This window comes from Euprymna scolopes, chromosome 26 (genome assembly GCF_053919585.1).
Source record: "Euprymna scolopes isolate OS-2025 chromosome 26, ASM5391958v1, whole genome shotgun sequence".
Taxonomy (NCBI): domain Eukaryota; kingdom Metazoa; phylum Mollusca; class Cephalopoda; order Sepiida; family Sepiolidae; genus Euprymna; species Euprymna scolopes.
This window is the reverse complement of record NC_136507.1, coordinates 88,589,966-88,615,044: the sequence shown is the minus strand read 5'-3', so window position 1 is coordinate 88,615,044 and position 25,079 is coordinate 88,589,966. Positions and strand designations below refer to the sequence as shown.

General features: G+C 34.1%; 2 protein-coding genes across 2 annotated transcripts in view; one reads left to right on the top strand and one right to left on the bottom strand.

Annotated features, from left to right (window-relative positions):
- The window catches only part of LOC145248247 (uncharacterized), a 123,844-nt gene that overhangs the window by 3,469 nt on the left and 95,296 nt on the right, over positions 1–25,079 (top strand). The gene's annotated exons all lie outside the window — the stretch shown is intronic.
- Positions 12,171–25,079, bottom strand: part of LOC145248249 (uncharacterized) — a 92,951-nt gene continuing 80,042 nt past the window's right edge. The window contains exon 2 of the mRNA XM_080110120.1: positions 12,171–12,409. Coding sequence (XP_079966246.1) covers positions 12,205–12,409 — 205 coding nt within the window. The 3' untranslated portion in view covers positions 12,171–12,204. The remainder of the gene's footprint in view (positions 12,410–25,079) is intronic.

The following is a 25,079-nucleotide window of genomic DNA, read 5'->3' as shown; positions in this document are numbered from 1 at the left end:
ATGTTGTCGTCAACGATCGGTTGATTCAATCATTTAAAAAATGGATGACAGGTGAACACACACACACACACACACACACACACACACACACACACACACACACACACACACGCGCGCGCGCGCACAGAACTACATGTATATATGAATAAAAAAGGTAAATATATATAAATATATACGTATAAAAATAAAAATAGGTACGATGATATAATAATAATAATAATAATAATAATAATATAAAGAATATAATAATATGATCGTATAAGAGAAACATGCCCTTTTCGCATATATATATATATATATATATATATATATATATATATAATGTGTGTATGTGTAAATGCATATATATATGCGTATGGGTGATGCTCAGAGGATAAAGAATGATGATGAGGTGTCGTTTATTTTGGTTTCGATTCTAGTTGGTGGTACCCAAATCATTATATATATATATATATATATATATATATATATATATATATATATATATATATATATATATATGTACGCATATATATACATATATATATATATGTATATATAATATCAAGCTGAACGTATGTGTGTGTGTCTGGTCACGAATAGGCTCTTATATGGTTGACTATTATAGAAAACTGATCACATATAATGATAGAGATGTATCGAGACACAGGAATGCGTATGTTTGATCTTGCATAATGATGATACATTAAAATTGTTGGGTCTGCGTACGCGCCTGGTTCACAAAGTATGGAAATAAAAAGTTTAAAAATTAAAAAAAAAAAAGTTTACAAGTATTTTTGCTATAGATGTACATAATACTTTGATAAGTATGTTTTAACTTGAATAGGGATGTGTAATAAAATTGTGGGATCTACGTTCGCGCCTAGCCTCCATAGAATGGAAATTGGCACAAACTTTAATAAAGACTTTTAATATCTATCTGCGTAAGTATACTTTGATAATTATGCTTCAGTTTTAAGAAATATGGTATAATAAAATTATGGGGTGTTCATTCGCGCCTGACCTCCATAGAATGGAAATATGCCACAAAGTTTAACAAGTTTTTTTTTAATATAGATCCACAGAATATTGTGATAAGTGTTTCAGTGTGAGCAGGTATTGTATAATAAATTATGGGGTTTATCTATTTTATTTTTACTTTCATCATATTTTGCTTTGGTTTTGATACCCCCAAATTCGAAACTATCTCTTTACAACCCTTCCTTTTCGTAACCTACCATACTTTCATAAATCAGAGTCCATTTTCTGTAGGCTGTTTTTGAACCCAGTCAATGACGGGTACTTTTGCTAGTATATATATATATATATATATATTATTCGTGGACGACGAAACACGTATCAGTGGATAATTATATTTAAAAAATAATACATGTGCCGCTTCCCATTTGTGGGTACCAAATTGCTCAAAAATAAATTATTCCCAACTCGCATTTAGGTAAAAATTTACTTCCGTATAATTCATTCCGAAACATGTATCGCAAAAACAAAAGCAATAACCCCCGCACACACACACACACACACACACACACACACACACACACACACACACACACACACATATATATATATCTGTAGAAATATATTTTCTTTATAATATATACAAATCCCTATTTAAGAAGCTCAATGTAATTAAAGAGTCATATAGAGAATAAATGATAAAACACTATATTCCAATATTCAGGATGTTGACCATCTTATAATTTATTTCTTTAATTCAGTTGACTTATACAATTCTTGACAGTATCTGCTTCATAGCACCAAATCAATCACTTAATTATTATATCAATCAGTTAATCTATTATGCATATAACTCATCAGAAGAAATAGCAACAATGAATCCGTCAAAAGGAAATTAATGTGATTTGACATGATTAAAATTCGAAAACTGAAAGAGAAGCTGCATATACCTTTAATATGTTTCCATTACGCCATGTTGAATTTTATCAAAGTCATGAAACCCAACTATACGTACTAACAATCTACATTACTTTATAAATATTCTACCAAAATGTTCTATTGAATGATTAGTAAATTACATCAATAAATTATAATATATATATATATATATATATATATATATATATATATATATATATATATATATATAGAGAGAGAGAGAGAGAGAGAGAGAGAGAGAGAAAGAGAGAGAAATAGATAGATAGATAGAAATATTTTTTTGATTATTTAAACGTATCAGCTTTATAAAATGTTGCATTTTTATTGACTTAAATTTATTTTGTTAAGTTTTCGTAACATGAAATATAGAGTGGTTGTACACTTAAAATTATTTACACTCATATATTAAATTAAATCTTATAATATATATATATATATATATATATATATATGATATTATTTTACGTGCATACAAGTATACCTATGGACACGCGTGTTTCTGGTTTTTAGCAGTCGTCAACACAGGTTAGGATCGAACTCATGACATGATCCTACCCTGTGCTGACGACGGCTAAAAGCCAGAAACACACGTGTCCATAGGTATACTTTTATGCACGTAAAATAATACTCAATAATATAAATAAATACGTCCCATAAAAATAAGGGCGATCCACTTATATAGAAATATGAATAACAATACTAGCTTATAGCTCTTAAAAACCGCTAAGGTAGGGGGGGGGAAATAACAGCGTTTCGAAGTTGTTAATATCGCTAAAAAATGCCAACAACAAATCTTATGTTCAAATCGTAAAAATATGTAAGGAGATGAGCGGCGCTTTTTATGACAGGTTTCCATACCAACCACGTCGCTTCAGCGACTACTGTTGCTACTAATTCACTGCTGTCGCGAAAAGAGAAGTAACTCGCGAACTCGTGAAACAGAGAGAATGAAAGCATGAAAGGGAGATAATTGGGGGTATTTTATTGAATTGGATTACAATAGAAAAATGACGGGCATGAAAAGTAATATTGTAAAGCTTAAACATGGAAAAGTAAAGTACTAGTTGTTAAAACTGGAAAAGAAAAGGACAAGATATTCTCGTAAAAAATATAATAAACTTATGACTTAATATATTGCAGCAATAAGAATTTATTTTTTTATTTCAATTCATAACATTATATAATAAATTCTTAATGCTTCAATATATTAAGTTATATATGTTAAAAATAGCCTACAGAAAATGGACTCTGATTAATGAAATTTTGATAGGTTATCAAAAGAAGGGTTGTAAAGAGATAGCTTCGAATTTGGGGGTATCAAAACCAAAGCAAAATATGATGAAAGTAAAAATAAAATAGATAAACCCCATAATTTATTATACAATACCTGTTCACACTGAAACACTTATCACAATATTCTGTGGATCTATATTAAAAAACCTTGTTAAACTTTGTGACATATTTCCATTCTATGGAAGTCAGACGCGAACGAATGCCCCATAATTTTATCATACCTTATTTCTTCAAACTGAAACATAATTATCAAAGTATACTTACGAAGATAGATATGAAAAGTCTTTATTAAAGTTTGTGCCAATTTCCATTCTATGAAAGCCAGGGGCGAACGCAGACCCCACAATTTTATTATACCAGAACTATTTAAGTTAAAACATAATTATCAAAGTATTATCATGTACATGTATATCAAAAACACTTGTAAACGTTTTTTTTTTTTTTTAATTTTTAAACTTTTTATTTCCATACTTTGTGGACCAGGCGCGAACGCAGACCCCATAATTTTAATGAACCATCGTTCTGCCAGATCAAACATACCCGTTTCTGTGTCTCGATATATCTTCTATCATTATATGTAATCAGTTTTTTAAAATAGTCAGCCATATAGGAGCCCATTCGTGACCCCCCCACACAGAGCTTTATATTATAGATATATATTTATTTATATTTATATATATACATATATATTTATTTATATATATATACATATATATATGTACATATATTTATTTATATTTATATATATACATAGTTTTAATCGCTCTACTGTATATTTAGGTTCAATTTAATAATCGATACAGAATGGTCTCTATAATTATAAATACGTAATCTGCATGAATTAAAATATCATATTAAATCGTATTTTACGGACGGGCCACGCCAGGTGCCCTGCTAGTATAATAATAAAAAAGAACCGTATAAAATAAATGTCGTACATTGTACAGGACCGAAAGGGAGTTGCTATGAAGCATAGTTTAGCAGTAGTAGTTCTAGTAACATTGGTTGATAATTGAAATTCTATTTACCCGTTTGAATTTTGAAGAGTCTAATAGTAACATCATATCAGCCATTTTAAAGTTTATTAATGATGGATTAAAATGGCTGACTATATATATATATATATATATATATATATATATATATATATATATATATGATCAGGGTTTTGAAATTTCAAGGAGTTTCGGTTTAATGTTTGCCACTTGATATTTTCCCCGTAGTATCTATTCGTTTGTTTATCATGATATCACCCTTCAAAGCAATACCCCCTCCTTTTAGGGACTGTGTAGTATATGTTTTTTTTTTTTTTTTTACATGGAAATCACCACTTTTCAAGGCCTGGAGGCCACTCGGGGATAAGGGTTAATGCGTGTACAGTCACCAATGGGACAATATCGTAGTAATCGTTAGTAATGGAGATCTGATAAAGTGTCTTACTTAAGAGGGCGGTTTATCAGGAATTTGTTGGACTTGAAGACATCCATAGTCAGGTGGGAAACAGGCAAACAGAAGAGAGTTCCATAAGCGTGCACTTCTGAGAAAAAGCTTTGTGCATGGAATCTAGGTTTTGATTTAGGCACAGATAAAGAGTGGGGAAAATTACTGACTGTGGTTTCAGCTAGACGGGGTTTTTTGGTGAAAGATTGGCGAAGAAGGACCATAGATTAGAGCTCAGACGAGCACTTCTCATGGAAATAACGATAAAACAATGACAGGCTCGCAACATCCATTCTGTGGGTAAGAGGTTGTAGAGAAGAGAAAAGGACATCCCCCACTAAGCTACGAAGTCTATTTTGCTTTCTGTCAAGGCAGGATAGGCTGTTTTTAGCAGCTCCTGCCCAGATGTGGCAGCAGTACTCCATCCTTGGACGTACTTGGCTTTTATATAGATAGAGAATTGCATCAGCAGTGAGATATCTACTGAAGAGAGTTGGGCCCAGGATGGACCCTTGAGGGACACCAGCATTAATAATATGGGCTTCTGATTTCTGTCCATCAACCACTACTCTTATGAGCCTATTAGAGAGAAATAATTGAAAAAACATTTCCAGTTATATGTTCTGCGTGTAAGGTCGTATCTCATATTTTGAGCGGCAATGTAGTATATATTCGTTCGTCATGATACAATACTCACCGAAATTACCTATCCATTGGAACGCGTTAGGGTTAGGTAGGGTTATGGGTTAGAACAGTGGTTCTCAGCCTTTTTTTTACTCATGGACCCCTTATCCCTTCTTTTTATTTTGGTGGACCCCTTCATAACTATTTGTCATAAGACAATCTTCTATTTTTCACTAATATAAATTTCAAAGGAATATTATATAATTAAGCTTTATTTTTAAATGAAAACTAATTTAATGCAAATAAAGTATTCTACAACAACTATAATAATTATGATAATAAGTAATAATAATAACAATCTAAATTAGAGTGATAATAATTATTTACCAATATCTTGTATTACAATATTACAGTGCTTCTTCCATGGTCAAGCTGATGGAGATCAGACAGTAGAAATTAAATGATCGAATAGATTGGAAATTTAAAAAGATCGAAGTGTTTCTATAGCTTTAATCAAATTCTGAGTATGGGTGATTGGCCAGACAGATATCATACCAAACTATGGAATAAGCTATAAAAGTGTCTTATGTGATCTATTGTGGGTATTTTCTATTTTTTTTTACAAAGGAGTCACCACTTATCAAGGCCCGGAGGCCACTCGAGGATGTGTTATTGAGTGTACAGTAATCAATGGGATAATTAATGGTTAGTAATGGAAATTTGGAAAATTGGATTACCTAAGGGGACGGTTCATCAAGAATTTGTTTATGTTGGACTTGAAGACAACCAACTTGTAGTCAGCCGGGAAACAGGCAAACGGAAGAGAGTTCCACAGGCGTGCAGTTCTAAGAAAGAGGCTTTGAAATTATTGCGAAAGGTATGAAGCCCCCATTTCTTGAAAGTTATCGGAAAGTACGATCAAGGCGGTTATATAACACCGACATTATACATTAAATAGAGAAATCAATTATGACTAAAATGATTAGAAAAAGATATGACATATATCGTACAGGGTCAGAAATAACGGATTTCAATAGCATCATTTATGTATAAGGCCTCTATTTTTAAACTCAAATATTACAACGTGGAAGAACCACGAAGACGGAAGTGATACCATTAAAACAAGCAATTTTTTGTCCTCCAGAATTTATTTTTCTACATAGTCACTACAATTCTCAATGCACCTTTGCAAGGCTGTTTTGATTCCTCAATCGCGGGCTTTGTCAGTCACATCTATGTCTCCACTCTATAATCGACGAACTCATCTCATAACTGTGCTAATAGCAACTGCATCGATTTTATATGCGTTCAGCAGGATCCAGTCGATGCTGATCGGTTCAATTTTTTCTGCATGGAGAAATGCATCAGAATTATTTTTCTACATATTCTAAATGCACTTTTGCCGGAAATTCAATGACGCATTTCTGCTTCTGAAGCATGTTCATAACAGGGCTTCTATCTTTTAGTCTCATACCGTCAATATCTGCAATAGAAAAATGAAATTTTAAAGTTATAAATGCATACGTTCAATCATCATAACAAGGTACTTGGAAATCCTTTCTTATCCATTCCGGCGGAATAAAAATAGGATGCATAACTGTAATATCTCTTTTAATTGTAAATGTAAGTTTATACAAGAAATACATAATTCAACATTTGACAAAATATGATTTAATTTTTAAAGATCTATGAACATCTTTTTCAACAACATAAGTTTTAAAAAAATCCTTTCTCATATTCGGGATATTATTTTTATTCTTAAAAATTTCTTGCCATTTTGGAAAGACCATCAAAGCGTTTTCCAAATATTATAAGCCTAAAATTACAAAAACACATCTTCTTCAAAAGCTCTGTTGATATATCCAAAATTACAAAAATTTTCCAAGTTAAAATAATATCTAAAGAACGACAAACTCAAAACACGTGTAATAGACAAAAAAACTATTAAACGATAAACAAAAATGAAAAAAAAAACAACAATTGTTGATAGCTCCAAATTCTTTAAGTACTTTACTCTCGGTGGTGCAACCACATCACCCTCTAATTCGTTAATATATATATATATATATATATATATATATATATATATATATATATATATATATATATATATATATATATATATATATAATGGAAGGAAACTGAATTCCAAAGATGATCTTCTACGGGGAACTGGAAAATGGAACCCGCAAGGTAGGAGGTCAGAAGCTTCGCTACAAAAATGTAACAAAGCGGCACCTGAAGAACATCAACGTCGAGAGTTGGGAGGAACAAGCCAAAGAAAGGAGTGGTTGGCGGGACAGTCTCCACAAAGGAAAGAAAGAAATAGAGAGAAAGATTGGAGAAGCCTTAGAGCTGAGACACTATAGACAACATAACCCTGTCACCCACATATGCTGTGCCTGTGACCGGATGTTTCACACAGAAAAAGGACCGTGTCAACACCAAATAATAAAGCACTGAGGCCCCGACAATTCATCGTCAAGACTGACTGACTGCATGATGATGATGGTGATATATATAATATACAATTATATAAATACAACTTTGCCTCTGTGTGTGTGAGTTTGTTCCTTATAGACTCAGAAACTCCTTAACAGATTTTCTTTAAAATTTACAGAACTTATTATATAAGTGATCTTAATTAAATTTTGTCTCAGAATACCTCCGATAATTACCGATAATCGGAACCGTTATTTTAATTTACCTTTCATCGGTAAAGCCATTTTTCCATGTCGTCGCTTAGAAACAATGATAGAACAACGGGCCGTGAAAATTCTATTGTAGGTAAGTTAATAGCGTGTTTTTATTTTTTTGCATGACGTGGTCTGTAGGTTCTCGCTTAGTAAAAGGATTTGTCAGAACACCCTGACATAAGGAAGCTTTCCTTTACAAGTAAACCCTTATCAAATATATAAAAATAACACAGTATTTGAAGGTCAAATAAGATTAACACAGAAAACAATATGTTGGCCCATTCCATGAATTGTGCCTTTATCTCGTTCTCGTGCAATGACAGCGAAAAGAAATATCAGAAACCTAAAAGCCCAGCCATTGTAGAGAAGAAAGTCTTATTATTTTGCTATTACTATTCAATACATACACATAGGAGACCCAGGCCAGGGACAGGAATATCTGGGGCAGGCCATCGTCGAAAGTCAACCGACGAGAGAAAGAGAAGGAGAAGAGAGAAAATAACGCCTTCGAGCATATTACCCAAATAGAAATATAACTACCTGTCCTCACTTTGAAAAGTAGTTAAAGGCCAGGATTGGCCTTGTCGACCACTTCCGCGCATGACAAAACCCAGAACACGACCACCTTCCTTAACGTCGAGGAGTCACCAAGAGAAAAAGACTATTTTAAGTTTCGCAAGTAGAGCTACACGTCAAATAAAATCCTACAAGGGAACATCAAGGAACCCGCCCTTCCTGCAATATATATATATATATATATATATATATATATATGTATATATATATATTGCAGGAAGGGCGGGTATATATATATATATATATATATATAGAGAGAGAGAGAGAGAGAGAGAGAGACAGAGAGAGAGAGAGAGAGAGAGAGTAGGGCATAAAGGTCATATATTTTGAGAGAACATTGTGAGAAAGGATAATTGATAAAAAAAAGAAAATTAAAAAAATATATATATGAGGAAGAATAATCTTTTAATAGGGCGGTTACGGTGGTCAAGTGGTTAAAAACACGGACTGACGACCGGTGTGTTTCAAGTTCGAATCCAGCTAGTTTCGCAAAAATCAGTTTTACCTAGTATGTTAGCAACTTTATGCGTAGTCCATCCCATAAGTGCCCGATGTCTTTCTAGAAATAAGTCTGACTAGAAAAATATCAGAAAAGCCAACTATAAAATCTTCGGATTGATATGATATGATGATCTTTTAACACATCTATCGTGTTTTCTTTATAAACGATCACTGAATGCCGACATTATAGATATTTTAAGGGGATTATTTAATTGGCTGACGAAGTCATCATAGAGAAGTTTTTAATATTATTTGAGGGAAGAGGAACCCACAAAGGAAAATAAAAATATGAAAAAATAGTTGCATATACATCTTTAAATGTTTCCAAACTTTTTCGTATTTCGTATTTTATTGATAGTACACATGTTACGTTGTGGGGTGCCAAAACAACGAATGTTCGATATCAGGGGCTTATATATTATCTGTATATTCATGTATGTATATATGAGTATATATAAATATATATAATATTGGAGTGTATATATCGTGTATCAATTAGTAGATCGCATAGTGTGTGTATTTTACATTTATGCAAGTTCTCACATGAAACGATTGACGTGGACGTATCGAAACAGTTGTAACACAAAATCGTAATTTTTAACAGTTGTAGATAAATACAACGCATACCTGGTTTATATATAAAACATTTATTCTATCGATTCCAGCCGGCATCTTCAGAGATTACAACGTCTCCACAATCTTGGCTGTCTCGGAAGATGCCGCTCTCTGCGTCATGGGGAGAGACTAACTCCCTTTGAGTATTCTTTTCTGCCCGGCGTTCAGCTAACCATTGATTAAAATGTACCGAAGTCTATGTATCATCACTTGTTTAAGACCCCAACGCTGACGTAAACCTAAATCTAGTTATTTGTTTACACAAACAAAAAATTCCTCCAGAACTCTGTTTACTTTTATTTTCTAAATTCACATTCCTTTGTAGCCTTTTATTACTCCAACTTTGGCTCACATTTTTCCAATCTAATTATTTTTATTCTTCTAATCATATTAATCGATCCAGCGACCCACGGTCGATCGAATCAGTTATTAATAATAATGGTGTAACTCTTGGAACTGCCTGCCGCAGTTGACACATATACTGTGATCACAGCCAAACGGTCATAGCATAACACACACATGGAACTTTTGCCCCCTTCGAAGTAATCTCCGGCTGCAATACCTCGTTACAACATGTTCTGAAAGCCCATGGAAGTTCTTCTGAGTGAGCGTTTCATTGACTGTCGTCATAGCTTCTATCATCTTTTCGGTTGTCTAAGGATTTTCGTGAGCTAAGGAAATAACAAAAACTCACACAGAACAAGGTTTGGACTATAAGGAGTGTGAGGAACTGTCTTGATGTCTATCTTGGTCAAATAGTCTGTGACAAAGGTTGAGCACCCTTAGGACAAACTTCGCACAAATCTTTTGCATTTTCAGTTCCTCGCTAATAATTGTGTGCACAGTTCCCACACTGACATCAAACTGTCCACTCAATGTCTCTATAGACATACGACGGTCCTTATTCATAAAATACTTTATTTGGCCAATCAGCACTGCTATTTTGATTTCTTTACTTCTCCCATACCTCATCATCAGTCTTAGACTATCCCCTTCCTTGAATCTTTTATGCAACTAAAAACTGATGCTCGATTCACGCAGATAGTCCAAAAGCAGTCTGAAGCATTTCATACGTTTCTGTGGCATTTTTTCAAGTTTAAAACATAATTTTATTGCATATCGTTCTTCTAAAGTGTCCTCACGTCCAGATTGCATTTTTAAATTCACCAATTGTCTTTGTATGTGTGTGTGTGTTTGTGTGTATATATATATATATATATATATATATATATATATACATATATATATATATATATATAACTTTTGAAATCACTACTTTATACGGGGAACAATATAATAAAATCCAATATATAAGAGGCTATATGTCTGTCGTTCTGTCTCGATATTTTCAAACTCTATCTCCTCCGAAACTAAAAGTCGCAGAGCGGCGATAGTGGCCTCAAATGATTGGATCTTTTACGGGCCGTTTTTCATGGGTCTTTAGCCTGTTAAAATTGTTTTGAAGCGGTCAAAAATAGATCAAAATTGAAAAACTCGTTAAGCATTTTGTACATTCATCTTAGTTCATTTTTAATTTATAATTTTTAATCGGTTTATATACATGTCACATTGGTGCAGTAGTAACGTCACCAGCTTTGAATGCTACAGTTTGTTTTGATTCTAGCTGATGACACCTAAGTACCCTTTTATTACTTTTGAAATCACGACTATAATAATATACACGAAATCTGGATAAATTAAAATATCATATTTAAGCGTATTTTACGCACAGGAACAACCGCTCCCCGCTAGTATAACATTATGTATAAAAATATAAATATTAAACTAGAATAAGATATAAAAGATAAAATATCAAAAATTAGAAATAAATGTAAATTTAAATGTAAATTTAAATAATAGAATACATTTGAACAGATGGACGAAGCTGCTTTCTATCTGGAGTTTTGTTCGTGTGTTTAAGTGTATTTTATTTTATAAAATAATTATCAGCTACAATTGTTAGCCAATGGCCGTCATATTGGAAACGATACTGAAGCTGTAACCGGAAACGACAACCTGTTATGGACGGCGGATTGCTATTGTTTCGATTTGAAATACTGTAGTTGTACATAACGTTGAACACTATCGGAAATTAAAAATTGCTATCATTTGTTAACGTTGAAGTTTATCAAAAGGACAAAGAGTACAGATAAAGAGTATTAGTAAAGATGCTTAAATAAAGAAAAGAAATAAAGAGTATGTTGTTGGTTGTTTTGGTTTTACGGCATATCAACCCTTTTCAGGTTATTTAATGCCGACTCCAGTTATTTTGAGGAATCTTTTTTTTTAATAGAGTATATTTGTTTTTCTTTTTTGTTTTTTTTTAAGTCGGTTTCTATTAAACCCATAGTTGGGACCCTAACAGGTACTACAACTCCGGGTCAGACTGGACCTAGGAGCAATGGCAATTAAAGGGTAGCTCCATACTCCCCAAAGCCCGCAAGCAGGGGCCTCACCATCGGATATAGTTTAAGGTCATATCCTGGACCGAAATAAAGAGTATGAATAAGAAGTATCTACTCTCTTGCTCGTCCGTCGAAGTCGACGATGACCAAGGTATCAATCAGTTCGGCGTCGGGGGTCGGTGGGTCCTGAGATGGCTGATGAGGCCAATCCGTGCTCGGCAGACTCTTCCACACTCTGGACACGTGAAGGCGGTATCGGCAGGCTGTGAACCGGCAGCTCTCTCCTTCCTCCTCTTGCGCTTCTGCTGGACGGGGGTCATGCGTTGATCCTCTGCCCTGTCGGCTCCCAGGCTGAAGGAGTATCTATATAGAGTATGAATAACGAGTATAAATAAATGGTACTGAAATAAGGATTATCAATAAAGAAGAGGAGTACATATAATGAGTACTAATAAGTAGAGGATATAAGGAGTATACATAAAAAAGTATGGATAAAATAGTATTGATAAATAGTCTAAATGAATAATATGAATAAGGAGTATTAATAAGCACAACGAATAAGAGGAATGAATAAGAGTTTTAATAAATGTTGAGGAGCTACGTCTACTGGTCTAACATAGACACAAAACATCATGGAGATGGTAGACTCTTGCACAGGTTGCGCCCTCGCGGCAAAAAGCACCATCCATTAGATTCAAACTCTGGTCGAAGACTGGCCAGTCGTGGTCTTGAATTTATATCGATTTGCAGGTCCGCTCGACAACTACTATTACTTAATCGTAGTCGGTAGCTACACCAAATGGCTTGAAGAATTAAAGTAAAAAGGACCGTCAACTGTTACAACAATAAACAAGTTCCGGTGTAGTAGACTGCACTGTGAGCAACAATGGAACTCAGTTCACGTCTGCAGAGTTCAAAAGTTTTTGCAACACGTTCCAAATTAAACACATCGCCACTCCCCAAAATATAACCCAAGATCATGGTGACAAAAACGTTATATCTAAGTTATATCTAAGTTATATCTACAGATTATAAAATCTGTTTTTTTTTTGTTAAGAAATAATGATTTGCTGAGATTATATTATTTCTCTTGGCCGGTGTAATCTAAAATATTCCCCTGTAAAATTTATTATTTTTTATCTATAAGAGAATAAGTTTATTTTTAAGTTCGAATTTTTTAATTTTCGATATCTATCGGATAAATTTCTGTAGAAATCATATCTAAGAACACTGTTAGGCATATAAATTACTTTTGTAAGAATTTTGCAAAAGATATGCAAACGAATACATGATTTGCGGCGATTTTAAATGGTTCCCCTTCTTTTATCGTAAAATTATCTCATTATTAAGAAAAAATTAGAATAAAATGGTGAGGTCCACCTAGGCTTGGAAACGGTAATAATTCTATCTGCAGTCGAATTTTCTACCAGTAAGCTATATCTACAGATTATAATAAATATTTTTTTTTTAAGAAGAAATGATTTGCTGAGATTGTATTATTTCTCTTGGTCGGTGTAAATATTTTTAAAGTCGGATCTTTTCGATTTTCGATACTTATCGGATGAATTTCTGTACAAAACATATCTAAGAACACTGCCGGACATATAAATTACCTTTTGTGTGAAATTTGCAAAAAATAGGCTCAGCCGTTTCGGAACCTATGAAGAAGGAAGTCACACACAGAAAGTGACTTATACATAATAGTAGAGATAGAGATTTTTAAGTGCAGTCACTCGTGAGAATATATGTCTGCTGGTCTGTCACGTTTAATTTTGAAATAGCTTTATCGTTAAATTCACTTGATAAATTGACGCATCGCACAGCAAGAAATATTAATTGACCTTTTGTATACTGAAACCCATACAGAATTTCCATGAACAGGTTCTTTTCAAGAACTTCTAATCTGTGAAACGCACTATCGCAAATAACAACATTTCCGTTTTGAATTCCAATACTCTTAAATATCAATTCTACAAATTCCCGCCACAATTTCTAAATCTCTCATAACATTAGCTATCTTTCAACTGACAGTCTTATTTAATATTATCCTTGAGTAGGTGTTGGCCAAGATAAGTAGTGCGTTCTCAGTATACAGGGTGGCCACAAAGTCACTCACCAATGTTAATATTTATTTTTTTATTAATATAACTTTTTAATTTCTGGGGTCACATTAAGCAAATTGTTTATTCAACGAAGATTCGTGATTTTGATCATCTGAAGAGTCGTATTATTGATGCTTGTCTTCAAATGATGGTGATGCTGATTTACTGAATCGTGTCTACAGGAACTTTGAATTTCGTATTGGCTCGTGCATAGCTGCAAACGGCGAACATATCGAGCAATTGTAATCCTTGTAAAGAACTTTGAATTTGAATAAATGTTACTACTATAACTTTTTTAATTTTTTAACTTTTTTAATTAACATTGGTGCGTGACTTTGTGGCCACCCTGTATTAAAGAATTTATTCTGATAAATTCTGTAGATTTGACTTCCTTTATATCCGGGTGTTTCTTAAAAATATCCGAGAGATTCGATTTTCTCCAGGATTAAATGGAAATATATTTTGGTTTGGTCGATTACCCTTTCTCTCGGTAGAGTTATTTTTTAATCTTTACTGAACGAGGCATTGTAAACGAGAGTTCTTTCCATCAATTTCCGGACATGGAAGCAAAAGACCTTGGACAGAACGAAGACAATATTCCAAGAGTGATTAAATACACGTCTTAAATAGAAACAATATTTTTTTTTCTGTTTTCGTCCAATCTCCATACACAACGTCATTAATGCATTTTACTGAAGACCAGGAGAAAATAAATCTCGTACATACATGCACGCAAACAGAAACACACACATTCACGCAATACACACACACACACACACACACACACACACACACACACACACATATATATATTGAAGATATAAAAATAAATATATTAAAGAGACGAATATTGGCTGAAGAGAGCTTGATAAGGGTATCTTAAACGATCCTAATTATCGGGCTTGAAACCGACGGTACCAATGCCTTGTCTCAGCTAACAACTTTCTGTACACAAAATATAAATACGCTCTTATATTTCGGATTTTCCTTTTAATTGAGCACTCTGCTGGATTTCTTTTTCCAAAAAAAAACTAATCATATATATATATATATATATATATATATATATATATATATATATATATATCATTCAACCACGGTAGTGGTTGAATATATGCTAAAGTCCGAAATTGAATGAATCGAGACACATTCAACCCCCCACCACTAATTCCGTTCGCAACCAAATTTTAAACAGGTTATATAGTTGGATAGAACACCTCATTAGCTACATTTTGAAAAAAAAAATTCGAAAATTCGTTCAGTAGAAAAAAAGTTACAACAAAATATGTGGGTTCACAAACAGGAGAGTAAGTACATACATAAGTGACTAACGCTTTTTTATTTTGCATAACTTTTTTTTTGTATATAAATATTTTTTACTGTGATTTTGCCAATATGACATGTTGGTGTAACGGTTAGAGTACCGGGGGTTGGTGGAAAGATTTTAGGTTCAATCCCGTGTATCGTTTTTTTTTTTATAATTAAAAAACCGAACTTTTTTTTAATAACTAATTTTTTTTAACTCTCCTTATGAAATAGATATGCGGTTTTCTTTTCCGAGATGGTTTAGATTTTCAATGCAGCACAGTACGGTTTGGGATCTTACCGTACTATATTCTCCAGTGCTTTAATAGCTGCCTGACTATCTGAAAGGATAGCTATTTCCTGTTGCTGAACCTCTTCCATGATCAGAACCTCAGATTCAAAAGCCTTAAACATGCGCTATCTCTCCTTCTTCTTCGGTTTTTGTCGTGAAGTTTACCGAATGTTAGAGCTGACTTGTCAGACTTAGGTCTGAGATCCTGCTCTTCGGTGAAGGCGGGGGTGGTGTTTGGTACCACATCCAATGGTGCCAGCTCATGACTGGTGTTTGGTGTTTAATCCGATGATACCTGTATGGTGAAGACTTCTGCCTTGAAGACCGTCCTCAGTTTACCAAGATAATAAGATTTTTGACAAGTGAGGTGGTTTGAGTATTCTATATAAACACTCGCACCAATCCTATCATTCATTTTAGATCCATCAGTATAGCATTTGATTACGTTGCTTTCCAGCTCTTTTTCGTAATCTCTTGCGCCTGTTCTGTCATAAACCAAACATGTGAAATACTTTTCAAATGATCTGGTTTTAGTCATAAGGTCACCCGGCACATGCAAGAGCGGTAGTTCCTTCCTAGCCTCATTACACAAATCCACGTGACTCTTTGTTTTTCCAATAGTCTCAACAGATCTTGACCACCACAGACCCATGAGATCTATTCTATAGGATCCCCGTATCGCTTCTGCCTTCAGGAATTCTTTAATCGGAGGGATATTCAACAGCATCTCCAATGCTCCAGTAGGTGTGCTCGGATATGCTGAAGAAGTCATTAAACAAGCAAGTCTTTGTACCTTCTGGAGTTTCTTCCTCAAGTACAGTTTCTCTGTCCCGCGGATCCAGGAAACACATGCATACGACAAAATGGGACATACCATAGCAATGTATATCCACCTCATTACATGCGGGTTAACTGCCCAGGTTTTCCCCACAATTTGTTTTCATTGCATAAGGGCTGCAGTCGCCTTGGAGGAAATCTTTTCTATGTGGCTTTTCCTGGTTAGCTTACTGTCCAGGATTATCCCTAACAGCCTTGCCTCCTGCGAAATTTCAATTTCTGTCCACTCAGAAAAAGGTCATCAAGTTGGCAATTCCTTTTATATGTAAACAAGACCATTTCTGTTTTACGGCTACTGAATTCTAATTCATTTCGATTAGACCATTTATTAGGAATATTTAATGCCATTTTGGCAATGCATCTGACCAATGATGCTTTTGAACCCGCGACCACCACTGCGATGTCATCAGCATCAGCCTGGGCATAAATATTCCTAATTTTAAACTCCTTTAAAAGAGGATTCAGCATACAGTTCCATAGTAAAGGTGATAAAATCCCACTTTGGGGGTTTCATTTAACTACTTCCTTTTTAACAGTTGCCCTCAGTAGTTCTACTTGAACTGTTCTGTGCCTCACCATATACTCAATCCATCGGATGAGTACTGGTGACACATTGAGTTCTCGTAGCGACTTGAACATACTACTGAAGGGTATGTTGTCAAAAGCTCCAACGATATCTAAAAGGACACCGAGTGCCATCTTCTTTTTTGTTAGTTTACGCTCTATACAGATCACGAATTCATGAACCGCAGTCTCGGTAGAGACCCTGGCTCGGAACTACTGTGATTGAATGATAAATATTGCATAAATGTGTGTTTGAGAGCTAATTTTTTTTTGACAATCATTAATAAATATTATAAATTTATATATTAATACAATAGCAATGCCTGGAAAAATCATGGATTATATGGAAAAATGCGCGCATGAAAAGTAATATTCTTAAGATTTTATTAAACCTGGAAAAGTAAAGGACAAGAAATTCAACCAGGAAAAGTAAAGAACAAGATATTCTAGTAAAGTAAAAAATAAGAATTTTTTAGACTTAAAATATTGCAGCTAAAAATAAAATTTGAATATTGATAAATATTTTATTTATTATTTGCATATGTTGTTGTTTATTGTTGAGTTAGAAAGGGTGTCAGTCGCTGGATTGAACTTATTTCCCCCCGATTATTTGCATATATTTATGTAGTGAAAATTGTTTGAATAAAATTAATTCATTAGTTAGTTAGTTAGTAGATAGAATTAATAATTTTATAATTTACATAAAAATTAATAATTTTATTATATCATAATTAGGATCATTTAATTTATTTTTATGTAAATTATAAAATTATTAATTCCATCTACTAATTCTAGTCTAAATATTTGAAATTTTACAGAGAGGGTATTCAGAGATAGGGCAAGATTTTTCACCAGTTTAGGTCGAAAATTTTTAGTTAATAATATATAAATGTATGTATGTATGTCTGTTCGCATGTCTGTCTTAAACTTTCAATAGAGGCGACAGATTGTACCAAGATCAGTATCGTTTTAAAGTTCAACCTTTCATACGATAAATATAAAAAAATCGGCTAAAAACATTAATATCTTCCCCTTCAACTAAGCACTTTTCTATAGGGGGGGATTTTTTTCGCCGATATTTTTGAAAGTTATCCTCTCCTTTAGATTGTCTAGCCTTAATTTAAAAAAAATGTCGCTTCCAGTTTGGCGGTGGTCGTAACAGCATAAACGTTAGGTTTTACCCCGTTCTTTTCCTCCTTTGCGGTACGGGTCCGAGCCTGCCTTCCGACTACCACTTTGTTTTTTGTTTTTTGCTACACATACACCTCCAAACACCCGGGCAATGCCGGGCTGAAATGCTAGTATATATATATATATATATATATATATAGTCATCCACATACAGTACTGTTTCGCTGTTTCACAGCTCATCAGTGCGGCTATATATATATATATATATATATATATATATATATATATATATATAATTTTACAAGGTCGCGACACTGTTTCGGACAGATAGTTGGTTAACACCACAAGTCCTCGTCAAGCGACATAAAAAGTTTGTCTTTCACAGAAGAGACAAGTTTAAACTTTTAAAGTCGCCTCATGAGGACTTGTTGTTTCAACCAACCATTTGTTCGAAACAGCATGTCTATTGTCGCAACCTTGTCAATTGTTTATATTAATAAAAATATATACCTTACTCTTCTTTTATTGAGCACTCTTAATAACCTCGTTAAATTCATGATTTATCTCTCTTGAATACCTATAACTTGGTATATATATATATATATATATATATATATATATATATATATATATATATATATATATATTCTTGGCTGGACTTCGCAAATGAATATTTTTATGAAAGGAGATTGTCCACATCGACTGCAAGCACGCTTGTCGCTGACGAGCACGATGCTGGGCAAGCAGGTTTGGTCGCAGCGGCTGCTGTCAAGAGTCGCGTCAGGTGTGGCTGCTTGCTTCTTTATATTAATATATAAATATATGATATGTAATATCAATAATATATATATATATATATATATATATATATATATATACGTAAATTTAATAATCTATATAATTATAAAACTCAAATTACCTGATAACGATGTATGTACCCCACTTTCCGGTTTACGACATACGGTTGAGCATGCTCGCGTAAACATCAACCCATAAGAACGTAAACAAATAAACATAAATCGCTTCTCTTGCAGATTTTTGAAATATTAACGTTATTATGTCGATATTATTATTTAATATGGGAAGCGTGGGGTTTAAAATAGCTTAAACATAATACAGAAATGAACGATGTAAAAAAGAAGAAGACAGTATTAACGATTGTTTATTTGGATAATTTAAACGCGACCCCCCCCCAAAAAAAAACCCCAATTGGGACGCTAAAATATTAACGTTATTATTTCGAAATTATTATTTAACATGGGAAGCGTGGGGTTTAAAATAAACAAAACACAAAAGAACAATTGGGGCGCTGAAATATTAACGTTATTATTTCGAAATTATTATTTAACATGGGAAGAGTGAGGTTTAAAATAATTAAACCGAATGCAGAAATGAACGATGTAAAAAAACAAACAAACAAAAAAAACCCAGATATATAAAAAATTGAATTAAACTATAATAAGTATTATGGTATCTGTTCAGTGCACATTTACCTATAAGTATGGCCAACCACTTATAATTCAATGACTGTATATTTTTTTTTTCAAAAATAATCAATTATAATAAACAGAACGACTCATAGAAATCTATCTATATTCTTTTTTCATTTTAATATACTTTCATAGAAATGCTTCTGTTATGTTAAAAAAAACAACCTATTTTCTTTACGTCACAAATGTTATGCTCATACATGACTTCCATAGCTAATATAACATACTGACCCAACGGGTACGAGTAGTCTAGTAAGTTATAAGATCTATTCTTTAATATGTTTAATTGTATATAAATTTATGAGCATAAAATGCATACAAGTTTAAGCACCTTTGGTACCAGACAGGCAAATAGATAAGAGGAAAGAAACCTAGCCAGCCAGCCAGCCAGCCAGCCACACACACACACACACACGCACACGCACGCGCACGCACGCGCACGCACGCGCACGCACACGCACACACACGCACGCGCACGCGCACGCACACGCACACGCACGCACGCACGCACGCACACACACACACACACAAACACACACACACACACACACACACACATTAAATGTAACGTTACGTTTAATACCTACAATGTTTCTGTTTATAATTAATAAGAATTCTGCATTAATTAAAAAAATGATATTTATGCATATGCTAGAACAGCAATAGACATTTCATGTATTCATCGAATTACATACACAATGGAATGTCTTTGAATAAACAACGTTTCAGAGCCAAAAAAGAAAAAAATAGAATGTTGCATGTAACATCATCAAATCAATGAAGACATTTATTTATTCACACATTTTTTGTCTATAAATTAACGGAACTCGCGTCACTAACATTTTATCTCGATTGCAGTAAGTTAATATCGGAACAGTAGCAGAAACTCACTATGAAGCAAGCGAGCAACATAAGCTATACAGTTTTCGTGATTATCAGCTGTTTTTACTTGTAGAGTATTTCATTTCAGCCTCCAGATAGTGGCGGGTCATCAGAAGAGAATACGCACCGATTCAGGGCCTTTCTCTTGATGGCTTTTTCGTTTATCGGATCCCCCTTACTAACATGAGACCCCATTATCTGAATTTCATTTAAATGAACTGTTAAATACAATCAAGATTGAACGTTTAATGATTTAAAAATTTTCTCATTTCGATAAAGGGCTTAGCATTTCACATGTTGATTAAAGATTTAACTGCTACGTCTTACATATTCGTTGAGCTAAGATGCGTTCGTATCGAAAAGAAAGAAGAAAATACGTATATTTATCCGTAAACATATAATTTTAAAAGAGATCATAAACAATCGAATAAAATCTATCTATAAAAGTGAAATTGTCTCAGTGTGTGTATGTGTCCGTGTGTGTACATTTCCCTACCAAGCTACTCTGTCAATTTTCTGTCTACAGACTCAACTTTTTACATAAGGAACATTAAGATTTGGGAACATCTTTTTAATTGAGTTTCGACCAGAAATTTGGCTTTGACCTTTGAAAACTCTACCAAACTCCTCCGCCAATTTTCGGTCTAAACACTTGAAATTTTACATGTATGTTACTTAGACATGGATCAAAATTTTTAATTGGATGTGAGCCCAACGCAATAAATGTTAAGGGGTTAAAATTGAGGTCAAAGTTAAAAAATGTTTACCTCTGCAGTCTCTACCAAATTACTCAGCCAATTTCTGGTCTAAATATTTGACATTTTACATAAAGTGCATTAATACATAGGACAAACCTTTTAATCGTTTTTTTTTGGCAGAAAATTTGGCTGCCAAGTGGTCAAAGTTCAAAAGATTGGATCTTTGCAGTTTCAAGCAAACTATTCAGCCAATTTTGAGTCTAAACATTTGAAATTTTACATAAAAGTTATTCAGACATGCAGCAAGGTTTTTAATCAGTTTTTGAGCGAAAATTTGTTTGCCAAGAGGTCAAAGTTGAAAGAGTTGACCTTTGCAGACTCTACTACACTCCCCCGCCAATTTTAGGTCTGGACACTTAAAATTTTAGATGTAAGTTACCTAGACATGAGTCAAACTTTTTAATATATATATACATATGCACATAAAGTTATGAAAAATACATAGGACCCGAGCAAAGCCGGGCTGAGCTGCAAGTTAGAAAATAAAATAAAATCATTTAAAAGAAAAAGCTAAAAAATACCAGGATTGCTGCAACAGTAAAGCCTATTATGTTTTAAACTAAAAAAATTGAATAGCTACGAAGACGGGTGTAGTAGCATTAAAACGAGTGATCGTCTGTGTTCCAAAATTTACTTTACCATTCTCAATACACCGTTGCTAGTGATCAACGATGCTGTGCATGGGCGTGTGGAGCGCATATTGTCATTCCAAAAGTAAAGCCCTTTCTCAAAAAGTTGAAGAACTTCAAAAACGGGAGTGGTTCCATTAAAACAAGCGACCTTTCTGTTCCAGAATTAATTTTTGCACATAGTCATCGCCATTCTCAGTGCATTTTTACCGGCGATAAACAATAGCTGTCCATGAGCGTTCGATGCGCGCTTTGTCTTACGGACAATTCTGTGTAGCTTAATTACCATATATGTTCTCAAAATGTACTACTCGGTTCTACTTACGCATTGAGCAGTGTTGAAATAATTACTGAAATAGATCTATAAACTTTTATATAGATTGGGAATTATGCTGACAGCTACATCTTGAAAACTCTGACAAATGGTACAAACACAAACCAGCAGCAGTACGTCATAAAATTCTGTGGAACATGGATATACAAACGGATGAACCCATTCAAGCCAGAAGATCAGATGCTATAATAATTAACAAGAAAGAAAAGTCCTGTCAGCAGACTACAGAATGAAGAGCAAGGAGACAGCAAAGCAAGCAAATACACGAGCTATTAAATCTGATATTTTGATATGGTAAAAAAATAAGAAAGAAACAATCTTAGTAGAAGTTTGTGTCACCGGTTATTATTATCACACAGAGCTGAGAAGGAAAAGATAACGAAATACCAAAGTCTTATGTATGGCATGAATAGAAACTGGAGTCTTAGGAAGATCTCCATCAGTCCATTAATTATAAAAATCACTGTACTCATGAAAAATTATTAAAAAAAAAAACTACCTGGCAAATATACCTGGTGAACCAAGTGCAAGAAAGTGCATTCAAATGGACAGTTAAAATCTTAAAATGTTCTCTTAGCTGGAATATTTGAGATAGCGGATGCCCCATCCTCATCTAGTATACGTTGTCCGGGATCGACCACATGTTGTGTCCAGTTTCGATTGCAAAGGATACCAAAACAAAAATTCCCCCTATACTGCTGTGCCCCCCCCCCACTCACGCGATCGTCTTCTCGAGGATCCTTCACGCCTCGCACGTGATCGCGAACGTTATCCATGTCTCTCCCGAGATCTGAAACGTTATCGTTTCTTTTACGAGATCTCGAAAGTCATATCGTCTCTCATGTAATCGTTCTCTTTGTCCTTTTTTGTAGTCTTTCCTCCACGGTGACGTCACTTCGCATGCATTTACACCCACGAGTCCGCGCTATGTTACACTAGAACACAGTGATAAGATAATTAAAAAAGAAACAAAGAAAGCCACACACACACACACACACACACACACACACACACACACACACACCATATTTGATATTATGTAGAGTGATGCGTGGACGTATATGGAAATGCTAATCCAAATCGTAATTTGGCGACAAGGCTTTGTTATAAACTTAAAATGAAAGACAACGACGGATATGCTATTTCACACAGTGAGAGATACGGCCGCTTATAAAAACGAACGGGGGCATCTACAAATCACACCAACACAGGATTTGCTTAATGTTTATAAACGTTATAAAATAAGCCGTTAATCCGACTTTAATCTGTTTGATCCGCGCTGTACAGTTACTATCGCAATTCAATAAATGAAGCGTTGTTTATAAATATGTAGCATTGCCAACGGCAGTAGAAACCACAATCCCCACCCACACAAGTGCAGTTGCAACAACCTCGAAAATAATAATAGTAAAAATAATGAACAAAATACTAATACAAAAATAAATAAACCAGGTTATCGTGTTAAACAGTGGATTATAAGTTGGGCATCATATTATGATGGATTTGTAATATAGTGCATATGAGCGCGTGGGAAGAAATCAGCAGCAGTGAAGGATGGCTGGCGTGCGAATGTACATCTATTGGCCGATCATTGGCGTGTGACCGACCCACGTGTTACACTAAATGTCTTGGAAACGAAGGAAGATCTGTCGATTAAGACGTCATTCTGTCTAGGTAAGATTAAAGGCACACCTGGAATGTTTGGTGTGACTGTCTCGTTCTTTTCTCAGAATGACGTCTTATTCCTTGAGGGTTTGACATGGTTGGAATCTTTCTCTCCAGGTCCGCTTCGTTTATTAATGTAGACATTTAAGGCAGACACAAAAAACGATGCACGACACAATGTTCCCGCTCGAAGCTGGAGCGAAGCACACGCGAAATAACCGGACAGCACGTCCATTCAATGTCTTTTATTCCCTGTGGAATCACCTCCTTCATAACAAAAAAAAAAAAAAATAGAAACAAACAAAACCTCCCCTTAAAACTAAGGACCGGACTTATTACCCTGATGAGGTTATATTTAGCGAAATCTTGGACTTACAACAACAACAACAACAACAACAACAACAGCAACAACAACAGGTTTTCGGATGTGTATGTTGTCCAAAAAAAAAAAAAAAGAAAGTGGTAGTAGGAAGGAAAAGAACAGGGGGGGGGGCTGACGTCTTTGCGGTTACGACCACCGCCAAACCTGAAGAGAGTGTTGTTTAATTTAAGGCTAGAGAATCGAATGGAGAGGATAACTTAAAAAAATAACGGCGAAAAAAGCGACCCCCCCTGTAGAAATGTGCCTAGTTGAAGGTGAAGATAGTAATGTTTTTAGTCAATTTTTCGATATTTGTCTTAAGAAAGGTCCAACTTCAAAACGATACTAATCATAGTAAAATCCGTCGTCTTTGTCGGAAGTTTTAGGCACACATGCAAACATACATACATACATTTATATATTGGTAACTGAAAATTTTCGACCCAAACGATTAAAAAGCTTGCCATATCTCTGAATACCCTTTATGTAAAATTTCAAATGTTTAGACCAGAAATTGTCTGAGTAATTTGGTAGAGACCGCAGAGGTCAAATTAAAAAAAAACTTTGTCCCCTGTTATGACCCATTAACATTTATTGTTTTGGGCTCAAATCAAGTTATTAAGTTAGATCCATGTTCAAGGAACCCATATCTAAAATTTCACGTGTTTAGGCCCAAAATTGTT